Source organism: Gordionus sp. m RMFG-2023, chromosome 4 (assembly GCF_954871325.1).
Source record: "Gordionus sp. m RMFG-2023 chromosome 4, tfGorSpeb1-WG-v2, whole genome shotgun sequence".
Taxonomy (NCBI): domain Eukaryota; kingdom Metazoa; phylum Nematomorpha; class Gordioida; order Chordodea; family Parachordodidae; genus Gordionus; species Gordionus sp. m RMFG-2023.
The window spans coordinates 26,849,195-26,876,763 of NC_088778.1; the positions used below are offsets into that span (position 1 = coordinate 26,849,195).

Consider the following 27,569-nt stretch of genomic DNA (forward strand, 5'->3'; position numbering starts at 1 on the left):
GTTAACAGTTTATATAGGAGCTAATATTTTTTGGCGTATCTATCTTTCATCATTAGAAACAAATTTATAAGGCAATGTTTGGGGATCGAAAATTACACATCTTAAAACCTGCTACCAATACACAGCAAGTCACGTATAATGCTTAGGTGATATATTGAAAAATACAAACATTTTAGACTATAATTATATCATGCCGCTAAAATAATACGATAGCTTAGATTCACTATTGAAAGTGAGGAAGTAAATTTTCCACTAATGCATTCCGTCAACAAAAAGATCTTTCTTTATTTCTGTTTTTCTTAAGAATAGTTCAAAGGTTCGCAAACAAAATTGCCTGAAATTCATAGGGTGTAAAAAATGCTAGAATATTTAAAATCGAGATATTTCTAATTAATCCTCAAGAATTCTTAGAAAGGCAGGAAAAGAAGTAAGTGCCATTTTAGGATAAACTGCTATCAAATCCCTTGCCTGGCCATTTTTACAAAAGTGAACCACGAATACGAACCGTGGGAAAGAAGGCCTATTCACGGTTAATGTTAATATGTAACTTTAAAAAAGGCAGTACATGTATAAAAATATCTGGATTTTAAATATAAATACAAACTTGGTCCGAACTCATGCCTCTAAGATTGACGTCTCCTATTTGTAAAATGTGATCCCCATTTTTCATATGTCCATCCTTAAATTTAAAAAAATAAATAAATTAAAAATAAAATGTAAATGATTATTATTCATTTTTTTTCTTAAATTTTCATAAATCAGAACTTTTCTTTTTTCCGGTCCGAACCTACCCAAGACTAGGTGGAACTATTTTTAAGGTCTAGGCCGGTCTCGGCATGTTATAAAAGCATAATATGTGGGGGAGGGGGGAAATGTTAGGCGTTAAATTTAAATATTCACGCAAAGTAACTTATAAAATTTAATGATATTTAAATTCTATTCCATTCTATTTCATTATAAAAAAAAAATATGATTATCGATATATTTTCCCAACCTTTCTGATTTTTGGTTATTTTATTTTTTTTCAAGAAATTTTTTTTTTTTATTATTTCATCGGCTTGAGTATTATAGTGTTCTATATCCTCATTTATTTTATGCGTATTTTTCAAAAAAGAAAAAAAAAATTATTCAGTTTACACTATTTATGAACAAATTAAAATTATTAAAATATAATTTAGAAATAATCCTTTATTTCTTCTATTTTAAATTACAAAAATAAATATTGTTAAATTTCATTTTTATAATTTGTGATATTTTTAATCAAGCAAAAAATAAATAAGAGGAATTAGGGTAGGAAATATAACATAAATATTTTTCTGAGTGATCACGTCACGGGACGAGCCTATATTTTCCCGACGATGCTACCACTGGCCTTGCAGGACTCAACTATTGTAGTAATAATGGTAAAAAGCAACATCAGCTGTTGTGGCTAAAATATTTTGTCGGATTTAAAAAAACAAATATCAAGGGTAAAAACTAAAAGTAATATATTTTTTTGTCTCCTTCAACAAAACAAATCATCAAAAGAGAAAGAAGAAAAATTAATATGATTTTTTTTTACAAACGAGGCATAATGATAAAATATATGTATTATTAACGTGAATCGATATTAAAAATATATATATATATAAATTTGGTGTGATGGTCATTTTTGTAATATTTCATTTTTGTTGCATTTTTTTTTGAACATTATAAATATCCTCGTAAATTATAAAGAAAAGAAAAAATATTATATATTTTTTTTCTTCTTCGAAAGGCGCTTGTCAAAATAACTAACTATATTATTATAAAAATGATTAAAATCATCTTTTAATAAAATTTTTGAAAATATATTATTGGTTGGTCAATATTATTTACTTTTTTTAAAATAAATATATATATTAAATTAAATAAAAACAAGCAAAAACGATGGCAAATATAGTATTTAAAAAAAAATAAATAATCTGTATAAAAAATAAAAAGATATGCGCAGAAGAAATAATTTAATAATTTGATCAAAAATAATGTTTGAACATTCTTAAAAAATAAATTCTTCCAGATATCGAAATTTTTTTTTAAAGAACAAATCAAACTCAGATGTAACGTTTTTGGAGGCATGAATTAATAAAATAAAAATTGATCTGTAAATTTTTCTAACCCGACAAGACAGTATATTAAAATTTTTCTACATTTAAATAAATTCGGGTAAGATCGGGAAGGACATAATAATTTTTATTTTAGGGTCGGGCTTTTCGGGACAAATAAAATAAAATTTTCGTTCAATAGCAGCTTCCCCTCTAAACAAGATAAAAAGAAAGATGCTAATTAGATCTAGTAAACACACACACTTAAAAACAAAATAGAATAGGAGTGTCCTAAATAAACTGGTCTAAACATAAAAACGCTTCAAAAATAAAGAGTAGTCAGGATACGGGTTTTATTGCCGTTTCTTGAAATATCAAATAAATCAAACACTTACTTAATAATTGAGTAAAGAGCGTTGATTGGTAATTCTAATTGGTATTATAAAAATATAATAAATATATTTGGAAATATAAGGGTTGATGGTACATTAAAATTTGTTTATTTTAAAAAAAAAAAATTATTTTGAGAGAAAACATTGAAGTTGTTTAAAGTTTAAAAGATGATAATTAAAACATAATTTTATCAGGGCTCTGGACCCGAGTTCACGTTCAGGAATTTTAAACTCTATTTAGCGGAAATTTTGATAACAGGAACTTAATCGAAAACCGATTTTCGAGGTCCGAACTCGCCCGGGTCCATATTATCCCGGATTTGATGGGTTGCCCATAAATTGGTCTCTGGTCTCAAAATGACAAACCTAACATAAATTTTTGAACCAGAATTCGGGTCCTGATTACTGATTCTTATCTTATTCCAGTAAAATAAAATATTACGAAAATATGTATAAGAGAAGCAATATAAAAAATTTTTAAAATGGCCAAAATTTATTTTTTGTGCTATCATTAATTGCAAATAAAAATTAATAAATTGTTCTTCAAGACCTAATTTAAAGCGTTATTTATAATTACGCTGTTTGCGTTATTTTCAAAAAATATTAACGCTCAATGTGTCACTGTTAACGCTATGAAGAATTGAAGAATCAGCTGTGATTTCGATAGCGTTAAATAAAGCAATGCTTGAACATAACGCGTTTACTATAAATTAGGCATAAGAAACAATACGATTGCGTAAAAGTAAATTTTTCTCGCAGAAAGTAATATTTAATTATGTTAGAATTTTTTATATGTAAAATAAAATTTGATTAGTTGTCAAAAAAAAAAATGTAATTGAATTTGTGGATTAGTTTAAAAAAAATTTTTTTTTTGCTTGTTGTTAAATAGCATTAAATATTTATAGGTTTACTTTTCTTTGAGAGTATTAGATTAATAAAATTATTGGTGTATTTTTGGATCTTATTTGTATAGAGATAGATAGATGAAAGCCAGGGATGTATGGTACCAATACTGTACACAGCGTTGGGCGATTTTTTTTTAAAAATAAATAAATTAATCGGGATACAAACCATAACGGATATCGGTTTAGCTAAAAAAATAATGGTTAACGATTAATGACCTACTCGTTAAACATAGTAATATCGGTTCAGTTTTGAACCTTTAAAAACCGGTTTGAACCCTTTTCGCAAGGTAAAGAAGAAGCATCACTAAAAAATAATATTGATAGAGCCCATATACAGTTTAAAAATACTTTCAAAATCCCTTCTCCAAAAGAATAAATTCTACGGTTAAGCTTGTAGACAGGACCAAAAAACCTTTTTTAAAAAAAACAGGCGCGGGTAAATTTATTTTTAATTCCTTCAAAGTTGAACAATATTTTTTGGAAAAAAAAACCAAGGCTGAGGGAGATAGTTTTAAGTTAAAAACTAGGTTTAGACGGCTAGAATGGCTAAAAATATGGTAATTACTCGACAAATCTTTTAACCGATTAATGTATAAATATATTTCGGGGGAGGATAACAAATTTCGGAGAGAGGCTCAATTGACATGAGTTTTTTTTAAAGCTTCTTTTAGTAAATCTTAAAATAATTGAATGGCACGTATTTTTATTTTTTTAAAAGAGAACCCGCAAGAGACAAATTTATTCGGCCCAACCTGACTTGACCCGTGGGAAGCAAAAATTTTTCTCATTGAAAACTGCTGGTATCGAGTTAAGTTAGCTTTGATGCCAATTAGAGTGCCTTTTTTCTTTTTAAAAATGAGTATATCTGTCTCACCCCCTAAGTTGCCATTTTTTACGGGTAGGACGAGATCTGATAAAAATTGTCAACTAATTACTTATTTCTTCAGGATTCTTTCCCTTCCCTCATTTTATCAAAACGGTTAAATGTTTGAAAATTAAGCATGTATTATTATTTTACTAATTAATAAAAAAATCTGTTTTTTAAATGAAATAAAGGAGAACCAACTGGACAAAAAAGGATTCTAGTTCCTGTATATATTTTTTTAAAAAAAATGATTCTCCGGTTTACAAAATGTTGAAAAAGGCCGAGTTCCGATGTCTAAATTTGATGCGGTTCTAAGGGTTTTAGGTCTTGATTAAATCTGATCGAGTATACATACTCTGAACTACAGATTTTTTTTCCGCGAATATTTTTGAATATAATTCCGGCAAAATCCTTTGAAAATTAAAAATAAAAAAAATACGCGCTCGATAGTTTATTTAAAAACCAGGGTATAATAATTCTCTTAAAATTTTTGTCAGAAACAACAAATAGCCTCATCTTGTACACAATAAAATCGCTATGAAGGGGTAAAATCGCTATGAAGGGGTAAAAAAACGAACTCAGTGCAACTTAAATCCAAGCTGAAGTGATGCAGCTATGACGGAGAGAAGGGGGGAGTTTGCCCCTGTTTGAACGAGAACTTCTAAATATTTTGCGTATATGGGCCAAAGCTCCACTCCACTGAATAAAAAATTTTTTTCTTCTTAAAATTACCTATCTATGCCAATTTTTGTTTACATTTAATAAAAAGGTATTTCGAATTTGTTTAAATTTTTACAACCCTAAACAGTCCTACATTGGACACGTTTTTCCGGTCCGACCCGATACGTAACATTTTTAAGTTCCGCGAATCCAAACATTTTATTTTCAAATGATAAGGATCCCAAATCTTTTTCCGGAAATAGGCCTGTTCATATACTTTCAAAATAAGGTATACTCTCCGAAACTCACAAAAAAATATTGGAATGTGTTAAGGAAACCGGAAGTATTATGAACGGTGAAAAGGAAAATAATATTTTTTATAATTTTTGTTTTTCTTGAAAAGAATATTAATAAAGAAATGTATTAAGGAAGGGAAAAACAAAAATTTAAAATTTGGTTTTCTTACCAAAATCCGAAGTCTGAGAAAATTTTTGTCCTCCGGCCCGAATAAAAAAATAAAAAATGGAAGTGAGACCTGAATCCAAGAGAATATCTGAGTCTGAACCGACTCAAGTTCGCGCAGGGCTCTAAAATAGAGAATTTCATTAAATTTAAAATTGGTTTCTCTAAATTTTTAATCTGATTTTATATTTCCATTATATTATACTTTTTTTTACCTTCTCCCCGTTTGAATTAGGGCTAAAAATATTATCCGTCTAAGCGAAACATTTTGTTGGATTAGTAATTGGGTTTAAGTGAAAAAAAAAGAATTAATCATAGATTCTTAACGTCTTAAAAAAAATTTTTTTTTGGATATTTTACCATGAAGTTATTACGAAAAAACAATTTATTTATTTATTTAAAAAAAAATATTGTTTCAATTTTCGAATAAGGATTAAAGATATAAATATCTATAAAATTAAAGAAGATATCAATCAATATTAAAAATAAAATATTTTCATAAATATTTTTTAATATGGTGGATCGAATTAAGCCCGTTTGTACCATTATTATTATCTTTTTATAATTCATTGATTTTAAATTATATAAAAAAAAATTAGTTTTATTTGACACAAATAAATCAGAGGCCTGCAGGATTCGCATAATATTCATTTATGAAAATATAACAATAACGATGTTTTATGATTACGATATAAGCCACACTGCCAGGTAAAATTGATTTGACAACGACTCCAGTACTCTTGCCACCCACGATACCGAAACCTAAACCTGTGCCCTCGTTCTTTAATTCGATCAGTTCTATTTCGGCCCATTCGGTGTCCAACTAGATTAAATAAAATATATAAAAAAACGATATATATAAAGCAATTAGGCCAATTTGTTATCGACGTGTTAATTTTTTTATATTTAAAAAATCTGATTAAGGGTATTCCAGCATGTTTAGTTAGAAAACCTACACTATGAATTTCAGACAACTTTGCCGTTCAAGTCATTTATAATATTTATATAGAAAAAAAAATTTCTAAAAAATTTGAAAAGTAAATTTTCTACATAAACTTGGAATACAATAGCGAAATAGAAAAACGGGTTTAAAAAATGTTTTAAAGTTTAAAAAAATCACACATTAATGCTATATTTATGGAGCTATCTAAATAAAATTAAGCCAATCATATTATTTAAGCCTGATTCGACTAAATTTCTTAAGCATGGAACATCTCCAAAGAAATAGTATCAATGTTGAAATATTGATGTCACCTACCATTAAAAGAACGAACAAGATTGTTCAAATTGTTAACTGAATAAATCTGAACATATGGATTGATTTTAAGATTCTAATTGAGCGAATATAGGGATTCACAAAAGGCCAAAAATAATTATTTTTATATAATATACTTGCAAAATAAGTGAAATGGGAAAATGATTTAAATGAGTTTAAGCATTCAAATTTACTCGTATACTGATATAAAAATTAATATAATATTTTAAAAGCAATCTTAAAATAAAATAATATATGCTGTCCAAATGTCGCCGAAAATATGAAGGGATCATTAATTTATTGTTGGAAACGAATCCATATATAATAACCATCACCATTTAAAACTATCTATTAACAAACTAGATATAATTATGTTTTTTTAAACACAATTCATGCAGCTTATTATATTCCATTCATAATTTATGACACATGTTTAATATTAGATATGATGGAGGCAGACAGTTTTTTTTTCGTGATTTTATATCGAATTTTATGCATATTTTATCTAGATGATAATGTATCGTATCAATTACAAACAAGCAAAAAAATCCAAAATTGATCGAAATTCGGTGCAATTTTCGCGAAATAAAAAGTTTTATTATAATGTACGATTATTAAAAAGTAATTTTTTTTTCTATATCGAATTTTAGATTTTAGATTCTTAAATTAATAATTTATTATTTTTATTAATGTGTTTCATTAAAAAAAATTCAATATTTTTTAAAGTATATTTTAATAATTATTCTAAAAAAAATATATAATTCAAAATATAAGTGTAAGATAGCGATAAGATCAAAACCACTTAAAACACTGATTGGCCAGTCGGAAAACCTTTGGCCGCCAATCATAAAGTTGGATTTTAAGGATAGGTTTTATGAAATAAAATTTAAGATTTGGCATCCAAATGATCATGTGACCTAACTAAAATTAAATATATTCTTACTCACCACCATATTCTTATCGATTTCTACACGACTATCGAGAGAATGAAGGGGTTTGGAGAGTGAGATATCGGGAGCAAGGGCGGGCACCGCTTCGTCTAGGCTTGGTTCTACTTGAGAGGAAGTGAATGATAATTGTTTAGTTAGTTCGTATGGAATATTAGACAAAGAAAGCCTTTCGATTTCCTTGCTTTGAGTTGCGGCAGCGTTATCGATAGCATCTGTTGTCCATAACTCTTTGTCCTTAATATCACCTGTTTCTTTTCTTTCGACAGAACTAGGGCCGAGGTTTGTGGCAGTGATAGGGATAGGTCTATTTTCGGACGTAGAACTTTTACGTTTCTTTTTGACCTGGCGTTCGATGAGAAGGTTTAAAGCGCCTTTGGAGTTTTGTAACAAAGAGATGGCTTCTTTGTGGGGCACATTTTGAAGGCGCACGCCATTTATAGCAAGGATCTGATCGCCCTCTTTTAATTGACCATTTCTAAAATGAAATGATTATTTATTAAATAGTTGGTAAGGGGGGGGGTGTGGAAGATGAAATTTATAAATCAGGGAAGGGACTGGATTAGTGTTATTAAAGGGCTTAATTTAGCCAAAGTGATATTACGCAAGTCTCAAAATTTCGTTAATGGATGCCCAAACTTTTCCGCCACTCATGTACGGAATCTCCAGGTTTGTGCAATATTTCCTGGCTAAAATATTGGGTTAGTCGCTTTTTAAAAATAGAGCCGTTTAACACCACTAGACTGGATTTAGGAACCGTGAATTGAAACACGAGAATGAAACAGCTTGAAAGTTTCCAGAAATAATAATTAAAGAAAGTAAGTTATATTTCTCAATTTTATTAACGAACGCATTACGCTTCACCGGGATGAAAAGGAGTGGCTAATAATATATTGGGCACAAAAATATATTTCGATACATTTGATTGACTAGAATGTGTTCGTTAAATTAAAAAATTATATAAATAAAATCCAAAAATATTTTTGTAACATTTCAGAACTTTTCCAAAACGCGTAAAATACCCCTTGTGCCATGATCTGGTATAAATGAGATATTCATAAAATTAATCAATTAAAAAAGGAATTTTTTTTGTTGTAAATTTATCGAATCAAGTTCAATTCTGCGAAACTTTTATCGAAAATCTCGTTTATCGGAAGGAATTTTAGAGCTAAGGTAATATCGCGAAACCAATTCAGAGAATTTTTTCCGCGAAACATTTATAGCGAAAACAATATTGCGAACTCATTATCGCGAAACCGTAATGGTGAATACATTTTAGCGAAATTTTGATCGCGAACCCGTTATAGAGAAACTTTTATCGCGCACCCTTTATAGCGAATGTATCTGCGCGAAGTTATTACCGCGAAATAATAAATATATTGCGAATGCATTTATAAAAGTTGCTTAAATCATAACGCGTGTCATAATACCCCCCTCCATGCTAAAATATATGTATTAAAAAAGTATTTAAAAATTTGATCTTCCTCATGATTTGTAGTGATGGAGATTATTAACAAAACAGTAGAAAGATATTTTTATTTGAGAATCATGTCGAGAAATTATGTAATAATTTTTATCCTCCCCACCCACCCCAGATTTACTCTAAAAATGTAGAGATAAGTAACAATGTAAACACATTCTTTTATTAGCTTTCATTTACCAATGTGGAAATACATGTTATAAATATTTTACCCTTCCTGTCCTCCCAACCAGGCTAAAACTTGAAACAAAGTGACTATAACTATTAATTAAATATATTTTTTTTAAAAGATTTTATTTAATACTCTTATGGATATTTATAGTAAGTTTTTACAACCCCCCCCCCCCCCTACCTTTCTATCAGTGAGCTAGATCAAAGAACCTAGAGGGATAATAGCATTCAAAAAATATTCTTATTCGCATTCATTTGATGTCCTTGACGGAAATTTCCATTTAAAGAAATTAAAACTCCCTTGATACGAGGGCCTATAGAATGATGGGTAATTTTAAAAGTACTCAAAATTATTTTACTGGCTTCCATTTGATACCCTTGTCTGTAAATTATTTTTGAAAAGTGTTTAATCTTCAAGACATAAACCAGAAGATATAAAGTAACCTCAAAAAACATGCGGATGCACATAAAAATAAAAATTATAGTAAAAATTTCTGAGCGATATTATATATTTTCTAAGATATTCAATTCTGAGAAAATTAAAATTTTCACCTAACAGAATCATCTTTTGGGAATTCAGTGATTATCACTTTAAGTGTTTTAAATCTGAGTAATTAAGGGAAAAAAAATAATATAAGTTGAAGCACTAACCTACATGTATACTGTAATTAAGCATTACATATTGGTTTGAACTTCAAATGGTTGCCAAAGTTTAGAAAACTTTGGACTTAAGGCTACGTCTTAATATTAGATTCAGATTCCTATCAAATTCTTTGATAACCAATATTTTATAACTAAGTAAACAGAAAAGAAAAAAAATATATCTATAGATCGCAAAATTATAATATTCAAAAATAGGTTGAAATAGGGGAAATCCTTTATTTCACTATGAAATTTATTTTCGAATCGCCATTCAAAATTCGATAAAGATTAATTATTAATGTTATATTTGGCATATAACTCTGTCTTTGGTTAGTGACTGGCAAAACTGAGTGATGAATTTGTAAATATTATGTACTCATCTAACAATAAATATTGACGCAACTCAGATAGATAAGGTTTAACTAATGAACTCAATGATTAATACATTAATCAAAGACCTACAGGCCAAGCCCAGTGTTGTTAAATGTTCGACCTGAGTCGTTTTTTTAAAAAACGGCTAACTCAATATTTTAGCCCGAAAAATATTGACAAATAGATGTCCAAACCTTTGTGATATCCATAAGCTAAATCTTGAGGCTTGCGTTATGTTTTTCTGTATAAGATATTAAGGTAGCCGTTTTTAAAAATCTGTTCAAATCGAGCCGCTTAACGATACTAGGTTATACTAATCAAAATTTGGACGAAGGCGACTTTATAATCTTGAGGCCTAAACGCGGATTGATAATTGTCACACCAAAGTAAATCAAAATATCAATTACATTTCGATTTCAAATCAAAATATTTATTTATCTTTTAAAATGGTGTCAAGGAGAATTTTCAGCCGATTTAAAAAATAAATAAAATAATAATACTATATTTTAAAAAAATTTTAAAAAAAATCTGAGAATTTTCAAAAAGGAAAAAGTATTGATTTTATTTTTCATTAACTTTAATTAATAAACTATCACAACAAAATATAGAATAGAAATTATTGGTATTATATAAAATAAAAATCGGGAGTAATAGATCACACACGCCCCGGCCAGTTAAGGTTTAAACAAAAGGTTTATAGGCCCGGCTCGGGAAAACCTCTAGTTCGTTCCGGTCAGTAACATTTTATGCGTGACCCGTTATAAAAGGTTTTGTCCAGGATAAAGAAAAGGTTTACCGTTCAACTGATCCAGAAAATTAATATAATTACTAATCGTAGTATAGGGATTATTAAGGAGAGAAATGGGAAGGGAAGAAATCCAATTGAAATCGTGAATTTTCTTTTAGGATCAATTGAATCTCGAATATATAATGAACACGAATAATAAATAGTTATATTATATCGTCACCTGAGAATTGGAATATTCTATCTCCACTTTTTATAATTTTACACAGGGGTTCGAACCGAACCCGAAGAGGAAAACCCGGGTTTTGGGAAAATAATTTGAATTTGAACCGAACCTGAACCCCGTTTATAAAATTTTCAAAACCCCGAACCGAACCCGAGAATTTTATTTGAACCCGGGTTAAACCGGGTTCAGTGTATTGTTTAAATTAATCTAAGATATTTGTTTAATTGTAAATACAAATATTAATAATTTACTTGACATTTTATAATATTTTCAAATTTCCAATTAAGTGAAGTGTTAATAAATTTTAGACAACTTAATTAATTTACTCCATTTTTAAATTTTTAAAAAATTTATTCTCAAAGATTCCTATTGGATTGTTAATAAATTTTAAACAATTAAATTCATTTACGCCATTTATTTTTAATTTTTAACTTATTCTCAAAGATTATTAATTAGAAGAAAATGAAAGTGAACAAGTCAAAGTAAAAATTATTATATTGGATATTTATAATAAAGAAATACGTCTAAATAAAATTTTTAAAATTGATACCTATGCTTTGTATTTTTAACAATATTTTGCCTATAAATAAAATAAAAAATTTATTTTTTATACCAAATTTATGTCTAGTTTTTTAATTATGATTGAAATATAGAATATTTTTTTTTATCAATTCAAAAATTCTTAAACCCGAGCTGAACCTGGAACCAAACCCGGGTTCAAAAATATTTCCCTAAACCGAACCCGAACTGAACCCGGGAAAAAATTTTGCCGGGTTCGTATCCCTGATTTTACAAGAGAGCAATTTTAAAAATTAAATTTCTATTATTTTCAATAGGATTGTTAGCCTAGTTTAGGATTTAATTTGAGTTGTTTTATAAATATTTCGGATTTTTTAAAAGTAAATAGAATGGTATAATTATAAAAAATTGATTTATGTAAAAGGAAAAGTCATATTTGACAAGAAATGGATATAAAAATAACCTAATTTTCAAGCGACGATATATTAAAAATTCACCTAAGAAAGATGCAATACAAAAAGTAAAAATAAAATAAACATTATTCATAAATCTGATGAAAGTACTATTTTGGCAATATGAAAAGAGATTATCGTAAGGAACATATTCGAAATATGTACCATAGATCCGGGAGGAACTTAAATTATTTATGGTGTGCGTTACCTGTTTCAACATTGTATATAATTAGACCTGTGCACCGCCGGAAAAGCCGCCAATTGAGATGAGCAACGCGGCCTGGCTTCGTCGATTTTTTTTATGGCGGCGGCGCGGAGCGCATAATTTTCAGAATGCTATTCAATTATATTTATATATTAAATTATAATTATATAAATTAGAATACTAACTTAATAAAATTAAAATATGAATTGTATTCTTTTGGCATATAATAAAATAGTTTATATCATTTACATTCATTCATATTTCAAAATTACACAAACACATATACAGTGTTGTACAGATTTAATTCAAAATATTTCCATAATCTTTAATTCGTTTGTAAATAAAATTATTTAACTTGTAAAAATTGATAAGAATTATATAAATGTTATTTTAACAATTTTTTGAAAGTCAAATAATATTATTTTCAAATAAATTAAAAAATATGGAAATGTTTTCCATCAAATCTGGTCATTAATTTTTTTTTATGAACTTACAAGTTTTAAACTACCCCAATTTGTTTATTGCTAGCTTTAATCGGCGGAGAAATCGGCGCCCGCCGAACTCCGCTAAAAATTTTTTAAAAAACCACTACCGCCAATTAAGGCTTCGGCGCACAGGTCATATAGCACCAAAATATATATAAAATAAGGGTTAGTTAGAAAAATTAATAGCTTGTCTGATATTTATAGGGAGCTATTATATGATTTAAGTATTATATATTAATCCAGATTTTCTAATTCGATTTAGATATATTGTAGGACAGAGGTCCGAAAAATAGCGGTCTGACACATTTTCCTGGGGGTCTGTGATAAATCGGAAGGTTTCAGGTTAAAAATAAATCTCGGCAAGGTTTGTAAGGAGAGTATTAATCAATGGGATGGTTTGAACGTAAGATTATTTCAATTTATAATACCGATTTTCGTGGTTTTATATTTATAAAAATAATCAAAATATGACCTTAAGTTAAATGGACTTATCAAAATATATAATATTGGATTTGTGCAATATGGAAGTAGAAAAAAACAATCACGATATTATGAATTTTGAGTTAATTTACAGAAATATAAATCTTTCCCCCTTTTTATCATTTAAAAAAGAAAATTGGTATTAGAGACTAGTGTTGTTAAACGGCGAGCCGATTTTTTAAAAACGGCTAACTCAATATTTTAGCCAAAAAATATCGCCTAAGCCTCGAGATTTGGCTAATAAATGTCTAAGCTCTTGTGCCATCTATGAGTAAAATCTTCAGGCTCGCCTAATATTTTTTTATGGATAAAATGTTGAGTTAGCCACTTTTAAAAATCGGCTCAAATCGACTATTCAAAAACGAATCAAATAATAAATTATTCGTTTTCGGTTTTTATGAATCAAATAATTTACTATTCGAACATACAAATAATAGAATTTAATATTCTCATTTAATCGGTTCAATTGGCAATGTAAACAATTTTGTAGTTTATAGATGGAAGTCGTTTTGATAAATTTAATATAAAGTATATACTAAAAAAAATAGAAGGGGGGGTTTTAAAGTCAAATTTATAATTTTAGAAAAAGGTTACTAAAAAACCAACTTAGAGAAGAAAAAGAAATTTTTCTTAAAACCTTTCAAAAATGAATGCAAAATAAAAAGGTTATGGCTGAGAGGGACTATTAGAAACTAAATTTTATCGATTCAAAACCTCATTACAAAAATAGTATATATATATACTATATAATCTTTAATTATACATTATAAAATAAAAGGATTTTTAAGATGAATAAAAATTTATTATAAATTGTGAGTTATAATCGCATAATCTCATAAAAGGAAGGAAGGATAATATTATGAAACAAAAATAAACAAACAATAAAATATTAACTTTTAAAAATTCTAAATTAAACATTAGCCAATGATGATGTGTGTATATATATACTACTAAATTGGCGATACATTAATTAAAGCACGGGAGTCAGCTGTAACGATATTTTGTGGTTTGCACGCGTCACCTAAAGGTCCTGTCCTATCAATCATTATATTAATGCCATTTAATCGAAGGGTAAACCACAAAATGGCGCTACAGCTGACTCCTTTATAATGTACACTTTTAAATGCAAGAATCGCCAATCTAGTCAGATTATGTAAATAAACATTGTAAAACAAAGTATTTATATACTAATATAGAAAGTTATAGTAGATACATATTTTTAAGAAAATGAAAAGATTATTTTAAAGTAATAAAAACGCGATGGAAGAAATATTTAGTCTTTTTGTCTTTTCTCTTGCCTTTTATATTCCTTAGGGATGAATTTTTTTTTGTTTTGTTACTTATAAGAATAAATAATTATCCACATAAAATGAAGAAGGAATGGTTGAAGTGAGTGTCAATAATATTAATGCAATTTTGACATTGTATATAATTATACTGAATTCATAAACAATATTATAACCATTTTTTCGCCTTGCCATTAAATATTTTAATATAATATGAATTTTTTTTTAATGAAATTCGAATTGCAGTAAATATTATTATAATGTCATGTTTAGCTATAAATAGTAAGATATGGTAATTGTAAAAAAATTGCTCGTTATTTGAGATATCCAATATTTCAGACAAATAGTTTGCCTATCAAATATCATTAAAAATAATATATATCCAAAGGTCTTCGGACTAGAAGATTTCATTAATGGAGCGGGTTAGCGGATGGGTTAAAAAATATTTAAAACAATGGGCGGGTGAATTTGAAATATTTTCTGGCCGAAATGAGCAGAAAAAATTTTCCATTTATTAAAAAATCAATTTTTTAAAGAAATTTCATAATAACTGCATATTTTATAAGTTTTATACATTAAAATAAAATTAAATAAAAGAGCCAACCAAACAAATAAATTTTAAACATCGGGTGCGGGCGGGTTGTCAAATCCCAGTATGGGCTGTTGTAAAATCAAGAAACTTCGGTCAAAGTATGTAATTTGTAAATAATGCATAAATTTTTAGGGTTTTCAAAAAACATTTCCCGAATTCCAAATATTTTATAGTTTAAAATCAAATTCCTTTCCCCCGCAAAATGAATCTTAAAATATTTAATTAATTTTTTTTTTAATCTTTGGGAGTATTTTTGAAACATTTCTATTTTAATCAATCAAAACTTTGTATTTATCTCCTATCTCCCTATTTTATGGCCAGACCTATATCACTAATAAAAATTTGCATAATATAAATATATCTTATAAAAAAATGTCACCCCTCTCCCCCTCTCTCATAAAAAGTGGTGAAAATAAAATATGGTTTTAAGAAATAAATAAATAACTTTCAATGGTTAAACAAAATATATTATTTTTAACGAATATAAAATAATCAATATTTAAATTTTTTTTTTGGAAATTCTTTTTGAGAGTGTAATATTATGACAAAACTTACAATTCGATAACAAAAACTCCTAAACTATTATATTATTAATATATATAACAAAAGCTTATGAATGAAATGTGAATAAAAAAGTCGAAGGTTTATTATTTATCAAAATATTGTGATTTTGCAAAAATGAATTTATAAATATTTTAAAATAACAAAATAAAAAATTAATTGTTTTAAATTCTTACTTTTATATTTAATGCTAGCTAAACATTATAAAAAGGTATCGGCATCAATTATAAGTGTTTCGTAGAATAGGAAGCGTGGGGGGTTTAGTATTTAGGTCAGCAAAGTTCGGAGTAACCCTTGAATATAAAAGCCTTCTTCTGCCCCCTTGATGCAGTGGCATATCTAGGATTTGATTTTAGAACCCGTCCAAATATGTTAGGTGGCCTTAGCGCCGGACTGCGTTTGGTCGATATAGCACTTAGCAATACGCTCACACTAAATTTAATTCTTATAACTGACTAGATTTTAAATCAAAAATTGGTTTTAGAGCTCATATAAAATAATCCGTCTAAATTTTAATAATACACTATCTTATCCTAAGCCTAAATTTTTTTATAATAAGATAAAGATCGCAAAAGGGTTTGCTTAAAATGAATAATTGACCTGGTTTACATATACACGAGGAAATCACTTACCAATGTTCTTACGTGTTGGAAATGGTGAGAATAAAATAAAAGAAGGAATTAAGGATGATTGTTTAAACAGAATTTGTAAATAATTTACAATATGGGCATTTATTTAATTCAGGCCCCGTCTATATTTTCCACCAAAACGCTATCTCACCCCTTAAAGGGTTCCTGCTAGCCCTGATGAATAAAAATATTATCTCTAGAAATATTAGGGAGTTTAAAATTTTACAAGGGTTAAGATTTACTATTATATTCCGATGATTTAAAGAATTGATAGAATTAATCCAACCAAATTTTATATTAAAGATCGTGATATTTTAACTAACTTAATTTATATTGATTTCTCGTTTTCTTTTTCTTTTATGCTTGAACAAATTTACCAGAAATGAACTTTTTAAAAAAGGGAGCATTTCAGTTTACAGTCTATATATATAAAAAAATACTCATTTAAATCTTATGGCTGTGTCCAAAATATCAGAAAATTAATCTTACAAACTTTCGAAACTTTAATGAAAAAAAATAAAAATATGTTCAAAACATAATTCTAGAAATTTTTTTTTATAAACTTCAATTTAACAGACGATTTCATTAAATTTATAAAATTTCGGAAAGTTTTGAAATTTTTCAATTTTTTTTAAAATAAAGTTTTGAATATAACTTGATTGAAAAAAATTTATAATTTCCTTTTTTTTTCTTCTCCTTTCCTGAAAATATTTTTGTAAAAATGATGCACATTGTATTCAAATGTGTGTCAATTACAAATCAGCTGGTTATACTGGTATGCCATTTTGGATGCCCACGTGTAATAAGTTCATACTAAAATTTTGTGTAAACTTTTAAAAAAAGATTCGACGGTTTCATTTATTTATAAAAAAAAATTCTTATATGGCAAACCAAAATGGCGTGCTCCTCAGCTAATTTGTATTTAATGACGCTTCAAAAATGCATTTTAACGAATGAGTCGTCAGACTGGGTATGTATTAGTATGTCATTAATTACATTTATAAATAATGGTTTAAATAGAAGTCCCGCACTGTGACCTTGCTCTAGTCCGACTTTGACAGACATGTTGTCGTACTCGATTGGACTAGAGTAGTTTTGTTAAAACGCTACGAGTCGCGACTAATGAACAAAATAAACCCATGCTTTAAGCCCAAGTCGTATTTTTAGGTATTGACCCGGGTCTAGCTCAAAAAACGACCCAAAATGAGTAAGCCGATTAATAATACTAGGATGGAATATCTTGATTTTTTTTAAATTTTCCCTAACTAGATGCTTAGGAAAAAAAATGCATTTATAGATATTCCCTTCAAATAAAACAAGAAAATTTTTTTTCCAAATCTCCTCGCATTTATAATTTTTTCATGTTTTTCCTCACCCCAAATATTTGGCCCCAATTTTTTCTTTTTCTTTGTCGAATCTAGATAAATATCCAAATAGATTGGTGTCCCACCCCATTGGTTATATATGTATTTTTTCATAAAATTGAATATATTTCATTAAAAATCATTAACGATTTTATTAGTGTTGTTAAACGGCTAGTTTTAGGGGATAACATCAATATTTTAGCCATAAAAATATTGCATAAGCTTAGAGATTTCGTTAATAGATTGTATAGACCTTTGTGCTATCTATGAGCCGAAATCTTTAGGCTTGCTTAATATATTTCTGATTAAAATATTGAGTTGGCCCTTTTTAAAAATTTACTCAAATACACTAGATTTTACTTAAAGATTTTTCAAAATAAAATTTTATATAAAATTTGATTAAAAATCCTGCCTGTGAGCATTATAAATAAAATATTCATTATTTAAAAAAAAATCGCCTAAATCATCTAAAATCTTTAAAGATTTTTTTTTTATATATATTGAAGAACATTTTAAACCACATACTTTCTGTTTAAAATAAAACAATTTCTTATCATGTAAATGATTTACATTACAAAATCCATTTTTTAAGGTATTCAAATATAATTTAACATAGTTTAATAATTCATATTTTTATTTCGAAAATTTTAAAATTTCTCTTAGGAGAGCACTCCGATAAATTCATCCAACTAATAATGGGATTACCATATTATAAGATTTTTAAATAAAATTTAAATTGTTTTTTTAACCACTTTAAAAGTAATTGGTAAAAAGAAAAATTTATAATTAATATTGCTTTTTTTTTGTAAAGGCGCAGATGTTTTTGTTTTACACTGGATAATACAGCTATTGATTAAAGAATATATATCCTAAACTACCACGGCATATAGTAGCTGGAAATTCAAATTTAGTTATTACCAAAAAAAAATCATATAAAATTAATTATTAAGAGAGAAAGAAAGCGCAATGAATTCTAATGTTTTTGGATTCGAAGGCCCAGAATATGAGGTTCCCTTTAGGGAGAAGGAGGAGATATCTTGAGATCAAAATACAGTTTTTGCTATCTATCTTTATTGGGACCTCTATTAGCCAAATATAGAGGCTTACATGATATTATTTTAGCTAAAATCGGGTCGATTTTTAATAACCCTATAAGTTTGAATCGAAAAATTGTAATAGTTTAAAATCTTCTATATTTATTGATTTGGTTTAAAAACAATATTATCAGTCATCAACACCAAAGGGTTATCTATATTAGAGGTACTGCATGGCCAAGGCCAGTGCCAAAAAAATTTTGGGATGGATAACTTGATATAATTCGGGTCGGGCCAGAATTTTGAGAGATTATATTAATTAAAATATACATGGGATTATTATTTAAAAAAGTTAGAGGATGCCTCTTCCCTGCACCATATTAAAACAGGATATACCGCTTTGGAGAACATGAAAATTATTTCCCCTTCTAATGTCAGAAAATTTGATATTGTCGGTTTCGTTATTGCAGGCCCAATATTCGGGCTGGGCCTAAAAAAAATTTGCGCTGAGTTGAACCTAAACTGGGCAGATTTTTTTTAAAAAAAATAAAATTTGAATTGTATCAATTAATCAGTTAGAAGATCATAACAAATGGAGTGTTTTAATGATTCATTCACTGCTTTATATTTTAATTTAAAAATTTTTGAAACTATCCACAAGATACATCCAAAATTATTAGAAATTTTAAGAATTACGTTCCGAATCAAGAAATTATCGAAAATAGAAATCCGGGCTAAGTCATAATATCTCTCTCAAACCCGGACCGGGCCGGAAATTTTAACTTTGGCGGGTCTCGGCTTTAAAATAAAATTTCTGTAAAACATTTTTCTTTTTCTCAAAAAAATCAAATTGAAATTAACTAAGAATTAGATTATATAAATCGTTTCATGATAAAGTGAATCAATAATTAACCAGTGAACTATTAATAAGTCCCTTTTTTTATAAAAATATAAAATAATTATCAGCCACTAAATTAAAAATAAAATGAATTGATTACAATTACAAATCGATGACAAAATAAATATTCCATTTTACTTGTTATTTTTGAAATTAAATTGATTCCGATTTTTGAATGATTCACGGGTTTATGAATGATTAAATTTACGAATATTATTTTTGCTATGGTAAAAACGAGTCACGCTCCGCGAGTCTTTTACAACATGTAGAGATTTGCCAGGATAATATTTAGTTAGGTCACCCGAAAGAAGATAATTCGCGAGATATAAATTAAATAATTATGTCGGAAAATTGGCGATAAAATAGTTTTTAAAATTTAAAATAATACAAAATATTCAAAAATCATTTTTTAGATTTTTGTTTTCGTTTATATTTATATTTATTAGATTTTTTTTTCCCGTTAGTATTTTACTATTTTTATTTTATTAAAAAATAAAATATTGAAGATGTTATAATAATATTATAATTTAGGGGAGTGAAAATTTTTTTTAAAATTATTTTTTTTTATCTAAACAATACGATATTGTTAATTTTTTTTTATTGATAAATTTTGTTTTTTAACCCCCTTTACCCAAAATCAATAATAATTTTAAGAAAATTCCAAATTTTGATTAAATAATAATAACAGGTTACCTATAATGATCATAATTACTTACCTTATTTGGGAGAAGATAGTTCTAGATCAGTGACAGCTTTTTCTACTTCAAATGGCTCCTTATTTTTGAAAAAAAAATTCCAACATTTGCAAAACGGGTAATCCTATCCAAAATGAGCGCAAAAAAGGAGTTATTCTATACCTAAAATCAGCACAAAATAAGTAACTCTACCATAAAATTTGCAAAAAAAGTCTACAAAATATTTTCAAGGGAATTTTCGAAAGTTTTCATGGGGCCAGCTTTTCTCCTAGCAGAAGTTACAATTTCCGATCCATCAAAAAACATTTTTTTGAATCACAATATTAAGAGAAAATGATTTTAATAAAGAAATCCTTTTCGTTTAAATTAAAATTTTGAAGGTTTTTTTCAAAAACACAAAAAAAATTTGAAAGTTCTTATAGCACTAAGTGGAATTCAAATTTCAGTTTCCTCGAAAAACGCTAACGCTTTTATATTTTTGTTTACTCCATTAATCTTAAAAAAATAATTTTAATCTTTTAAAAAGATAAAAAAAAAAATTTTTAAATTAAGACGGGGGGGGGGGGGGGGGTTAGATTTAAAAATTTTTCCAAATATTTAAAGATAGACTTAGTTGTTATAATTATTTTTCAATGAAATGGAATGGTATAGAAAAGAGATGTATAATAGTGCGCATAAATTGAACGTTTCAACGCAGCTTTTCAAAACGCATAAAAAAAATGCTTCCATTTTAAACAAATGCATTTAAAATGAATTCTTTGCGTTTTGAAAAGCTAATTGTGCACACTATAACCGATAAAACTTTTATAATCAATATCGATACATATGCATATACTAACTAGTATCGGCCGATACAATTTATAAAAAAATAAATAATGTATAGCATATTTTTACTGAAAAATTTTTTTTTTATAAATAATTTATGAAATCTATAAAAAAAAAATTAAAGTTAAAAGGAAAAAGGTACATCCTATTTTTTTTTATAAACAAGATATCTATATATAATTAATTTTGTAGGATAAAAAAAAAGAAATTTGAGAAGGTTAATTACCATTTTTTTAATAACGTAAGTGTATTGATTAAAAATTGAAAAGGTATCGGTCGAACAAATATAAAATATCGGTGTATCTTTATATAGATAATAAATTAAATTTGAACATTACGCTCCCACTCTAATAGTAATTCAATGAACAAATGAGGATAATGTGGCTTATTGATAAAAAAAATATGAGTAATGATAATTGGATTTAAATCTTTGCCAAGACTAATTCCTCCTTATTTTCAAAATGCCTTTAAAAGGGGGAAAAAAAATCTCATAAAAAAAAATTTCCCACAATCGAATATAAATAAAATCAGTACACACATGGGTGCCGTTAATAAAAATAAGATTAAAAAAATAAATAAATCCCATATCAACTTACGGAACATAAATATGAGAGGGAATGAAATACGATAATAGCGATAAAGATTTGTCGCTAAAAAAATATATATAGAAAGGAAAAAGGAATTAATTATGGTATTTAAAAGTGCCGTAAGGCGGAAAATATAAACCTGACCCCCCGTGTCCGAAAAATATTACCATTTTTTTTGTGTGATTAAGGATTGAAAATTTTTTTTAACAAAAAGAAGAAAACGGAAACGGTTTTCAGGAAAAAAAATTCAAATTTTGTATTAATTAGGCATCGTTAAATTTATCAAGAAATTATAGCTATACACGACATAATAAAATAGGGAAGAGATATAAACTATTTTTTAAAAAAACGGGGAGAAAAACAAATAATTTTTTTTTAAAAAAAATGGAGGAAATGAAGGTTCTCACTGATACCCGATATTTTAAAAACATAAATATATATGAGAGTAAATGTGTTATTTATTCAACTTTAAATCATTTTTTGAGCACGTTTTTTTAAATTAAAAAGGCTTGATTTTATCGGAAATGTATGCTGTCATGCTTGGAATACCTACCCTATGAATTTCAGGCAATTTTTTTTTATGAACTTTTGAACTTAATTTAATTTGTATTAGTTTTTCCATTAGATTTTTCATGTAAATTATAAAATTACTAAAAGGAATATTGTCTATAATTCATAAGATAGGTATTCCAAACATGATAGAATATTATTCCGATAAAATCCGAATTCTAAATTTAAAAAAAGGCGCTCAAAAAATGATTTAAAGATGTAAAAATAGATGCTAACATATATAAAAAACTATAAATTAATAAAACATATTTTTATAAAAAACATAAAAAACGGGAGGAAAAACAATATTTTTTTTGGAAGATTCTCATTGATATCCGAGGAAACTGAAATAGTTACCACGAAATTCGGCAATTTGGGGTAAAATTTTAAAAGAAGATCAAAATTCCCATTGATTTGATAAACAAATTTTGCCTAAAATCTTATGTCTTGTTTATATAGGAAACCAATAACTTGCCAACAGCTGATTTATTGATATACACATTTAAATGAATGATGAATCCTCAGTCTGAATACTGTTATCCCAATTTAATCAACGATTATTTTATACGAGGTTAAGCGGAAAAAAATGTCCACAGGGAATAGAAATCACCTTATCAATCAACATTGTATCAAGAATGAAAAAAAGGTTATCCGCCATATTGTATAGGATGGGTAAATTGAAAAAGGATCGACCTATATCCTATATTTAAAAAAAACTCCCGATTTAATCATGTAGTAAAAAAAATCGGTAGATTCATATTAAGGAATAAACTTTTTATAAAATTTTTAATTGAAAAATACAAAATTAAGCGCACTTTTTGTCATAATAACAAAGTTGAAATTAAAATGAAAAATAAAGTTTGAAAACATAATTTTCCATTTTATTCTTCCTTTAAGGTACGTCTCAAATTTCTTTAATATCTTGAGGAGTCAATCCTAGATAGGTTTCGACTTTGCGACTTGCAATTATTCTTGTTACAAGGCTCGATTTAGCCGATCTTAAAATTAGAATTCGTTAATAGTTGTTCAAAACCTTCCTACCATCTATGAGCTAATTCTCGGGGGTTTGCGTAGGCAAAAATATTGGATTAGCGCCATTTTAAAAAATATAACCAGTTAACACTACACTCAAAATCTTTTTTATAAAAAAAATATATGAAATCCGAAAAATATTGATCATTAAATATTAGTTGAATAAAGAGAAATTTGGAGTCTTACCTGTTTTAAATCTTATAAACCAAAAAAAAAATCCGAAATTTTAAAAGGGGAAAAAAATAAATAAGGGGTACAAAAATCTTGTAAAACAAAAAAAAATCGCCGAGAAAAATTAATAGATTTTTTAAAAAAATATATATAATAAAGTGCTGCCTTTTAAAGGATAAATATCGATTTTTTATAACTTATTATTTTTTCCCTTTAATATTTTAATAATAATAAAAAAAATATTATTAAAGTATGAAACCAAACCGAACCAAAACAAAAACATAAAATTGTCTTTTTTTTTGTTGCGAAACATTTTATTTTAATCCTTAATATAAACATTAAGGTGTTAAAAATAAAAATAAGGGCAAAGTACCCGGGGTTTATTTGATAGTAAAAAGTTGTGTTGCTAAACGGCCCGATATGAGTTGATTTTTAAAAAAGGCTAACTCAATATTTTAGCCAGAAAAATATTGTCCAAACCTCGAGATTTCGTTAATAGATGTTCAGACCTTTGTGCCGCCTATAAGCACAATCTTAAGGCTCGCATAATAATTTTCCTAATAAAATATTAAGCTAGGAGTTTTTAAAAATCGCCTCAAAATGAGCCATTTAACAACACTAGTAAAAAGTGTACAAAAAAAATCTAAATAGGGAGGAAAAAAACCTACTAAATATTACATTTAAAGCGGCTGTCGATACTAAATATCGGATCGAGCGGAATAATGAGGGAAGCCATTTTGATCAGTTAGGACGAATTTATATATTCGCTAAAAAAAATACGAAAGGTATTATTTTGCTCGTAAAAAATTATCTTTTTATACCTATAGAAAATACCATTTCCTGCTAATTCAAATAATCTTTTTTTTTGTTTTTAAAGACCAGCTCCCAAAACATTTAAGCTCGGTTCGATTATAAAAAAAAATTATTTCTGCTGACTTGCAAGGCTATACATAATGTCTAATATCATTGGCTAACTCTGCCATTTTTCCCCCACTTGGGAGGTGCTCATTACATTAGCAAAAAAAGAGGATGCAATAAAAAAAGGACTATAGCTAAATCAAAAATCAAAATTTTTCGTGAGAGAAGGGGGGAAGATTTTTCTAAAGTTGTCAGGGGATTGGAGTCCCCTATTAGTATACTCCCACACACTCTACTCTCTAGTGTCTGCTTAACATTTTTTTAACGGTTGTTAAAGCGCAGGATATTAAAAATGAAATACTGATTGCAAAAGAAAAAGTGACAAAATGTTTAATAAAAAATTTTTTCATATAAACTATTGATTCAGACCATATTAAGAAAGATCAAAAATAAAATTGCAATTTAAATAACACGTAATAAAAATTGAGAACGTCTTTATTCTTTAATAAACTTGATTGATATTTTGATAGATAACCAATAAGACGATTTTGAGCGATCGATAAAAAAACTTTTCAGTTAAATAGGGAAAATCTTTTACGCGTATTTTCGTTATTAAATACCTAATCGGATTAGCGCCTCTAAAGGAGATCAGCTGTCCTGGCTCCATATTATCTTCAACGAACTTTGACCGTGGCCGAAATGAAAAGGGTCGGATAGTAAAAATTTAAACCAAAATAGAAGGAAGGTGATATTTCGCCTCGTATAAAATTTTCTTTTTTACTTTGCTGAGTTATCATTAAGCCTTTAAACTCGGTTCACGCGCATGTGCAGTTTTAACTCACATAAGATAACAAATAGATGGGCGTAAACGGGTGTAAAAACATTTATTCTATGAAAAGAGGGTCGATCTAACTAAAATACTAGTATGGAGAGAGTTTGAAAAATCTTTTTTTTGGTTATATCAAGAGCCAACCATGCTTTAAAAGGTCAGAAATTTTAGAATAAATTAACCTTTTGAAGGATAAAGATAGTTATAATAAGATGGCGATATAGAATGAAGTGCTGTTGATACTTCAGAAAAAAATAAAAAAGGTTAAAACTGGAGGTTAGGTCTGGTTAACTATTCCCTCCCCCGTCTTTTCATATCAGCCCGCACTTTCTATTATTTTTTGGGCCAGGCCAAGATTATTAAAATTATCTAGCTATGAATAAAAATAAATTTTTGAAAGGTTTCGAAGAGAAATTGATTCGATTGAAAGTTAAATGATTCATTATCAGGTTAATCGTGAATAGATTTGGCCCTGAGGGGGTTATAAAAAAAATCGAGTCGGCCCCGGGTTAATGTTAGTTCCCGCCTAGTCAATGTATTGAAATTTTTTAAACAACGATCAAAATAAGATTTACAGTATAGGTATATATTAAGATATAGAATCACGAGGTCGCTTCCGTTCTGCCCTTAGCATACATCCACATAGTTAGCTTCAGGGGAAAAACTCGATCCTTACTAGTTTCGAACCTAGAACTATGCGATTCGTGATATAGTAGGTACTCACCAACTAGGCCGCAGACGATTTCCGAAAACAACGATTACCCTATGTGGCAGTGTCGATCTAAACAAAAACTTAATATAAAATACTGATTCGTTCAACACCGCCTTTAATAGTAACTAACCTCGGGTCTGCAGGTGTCAGTGGAAGCAAATATACATATTTTTATGTAACACGAGTCATTATTTAATAGCAAAAAAATATATTTTGAGAAGATTAAAAAGTATAAAATTATAACTTATGGAAATAAGCGGCATTAAAAATGATTATCATATGAATGAGATAGATATAGGAGAGAAAATTTATATTAAAGGCTGTTATATTTAGTTTTATTGGATATAAAATGAGGATATACTAGCTCCTTTTTAAACAATTTTGTGTTAACAAAAATATGTTTCAAATCTCAAGCTGTGGCTGGCTTCGCTAGATCCAATCAAGACCCTCTTAAGAGCCAGTTTTTTTTCCAAATAAGGGAAAGATGTCTCCGATTCATGAGGCTTCTTTTTATTAGGACTGGGCCGATGTACAAATTATCATTAAATATTTTACAGATCCGATTTTCATTCAAAAACGATCCGATATTTAACTGATTAATTTTAGTGAATATCAGATCGGCACAGATCTACTTTTAATATTGGTAATGAATTTGTACAACTCTGATTGTGCCAAAATTAGATCTTTTTAAATTATGAAACGTGAGCTATATAATCATGTTGAGTTTTGAAAATTCGCTGAAAACTAAGATTTAATAAACATAACTATAAGTGTAATAATTAACTTTCCTTTCAAAAATCTTTTTATATGATTTTAAGATTTAATCTTTTACAGGAAGTCATGGTTTCTAGAAATAATGCGCGGAATGTTTAACCAAATGGCGTTTAATGACCCTATCAAAATATTGGGCGGAAAACGTAAAACCGATATATAAATATGTTATATCGATATTAAGGTTTGAGTTTTGGGATTAAGTTTAATTTAGAATTATTAAACGGTTCGATTTAAGCAGATTTAAAATTGCGAAACCTATTTTAGCCAAAACATTATTACCCAAGCTTCGAAATTTCGCTAATAGATGCCCAAACCTTTCTTTCATCTGTTGGCGATCCAAACTTGAATAATTTAATTTTGGCTAAAATCTCGAGTTACGCTTTTAAAAATAGGTCAAAATCGAGCCGCAACATTCTTGATTTTAAAAATTACTTTTGCGAGGGGAGACGGGCTAATTGGCGCAATGCTTGTCAAAATCATGACAGGTCCGAAAATAATTGCTCTATTGGAATTTACAAAATACCATAAGATAGCCCAAACATTTACCTTGCCTTATACATTGGTGAATTTTAAAATTATTTTATATTTTTTTCTCAAGATTGATTCTAGTAAAAGTGAATTCTTGAATAATTAATATTGATTTATTGATAATATTTTAATTTATACCCGGGCAGGGCCTGAAATTTTTTTTAAAAAAAATCCGGGCCTATATTTTAAAACAAATATTTGAAATCGCCATTATTAGCTATAAAAATCAAAAATAAATATAATATATTTTGAAAAAACCCATGCCGGGTCTGAAAATATATTTTAAAATAAAAGCCTGGCCCGGCCTTGCAAATTGTAC

At 27.7% G+C, this 27,569-nt stretch overlaps 1 protein-coding gene across 4 annotated transcripts in view; it reads right to left on the minus strand.

Annotated features, from left to right (window-relative positions):
• LOC135929086 (inaD-like protein) overlaps nt 1-27,569 on the minus strand; it is a 100,497-nt gene that overhangs the window by 47,093 nt on the left and 25,835 nt on the right. For 3 of the 4 annotated variants that reach the window (XM_065465582.1, XM_065465581.1, XM_065465583.1), the window contains exons 6-8: nt 7,550-8,027; nt 6,036-6,170; nt 605-679 (exon numbers count right to left, since the gene is read on the minus strand). In XM_065465582.1, the coding sequence (XP_065321654.1) occupies nt 605-679; nt 6,036-6,170; nt 7,550-8,027 (688 nt within the window). Of the gene's footprint in view, nt 1-604; nt 680-5,351; nt 5,473-5,562; nt 5,640-6,035; nt 6,171-7,549; nt 8,028-27,569 lie in introns of those variants that run through there. The other variant, XM_065465585.1, reaches the window with a different exon arrangement.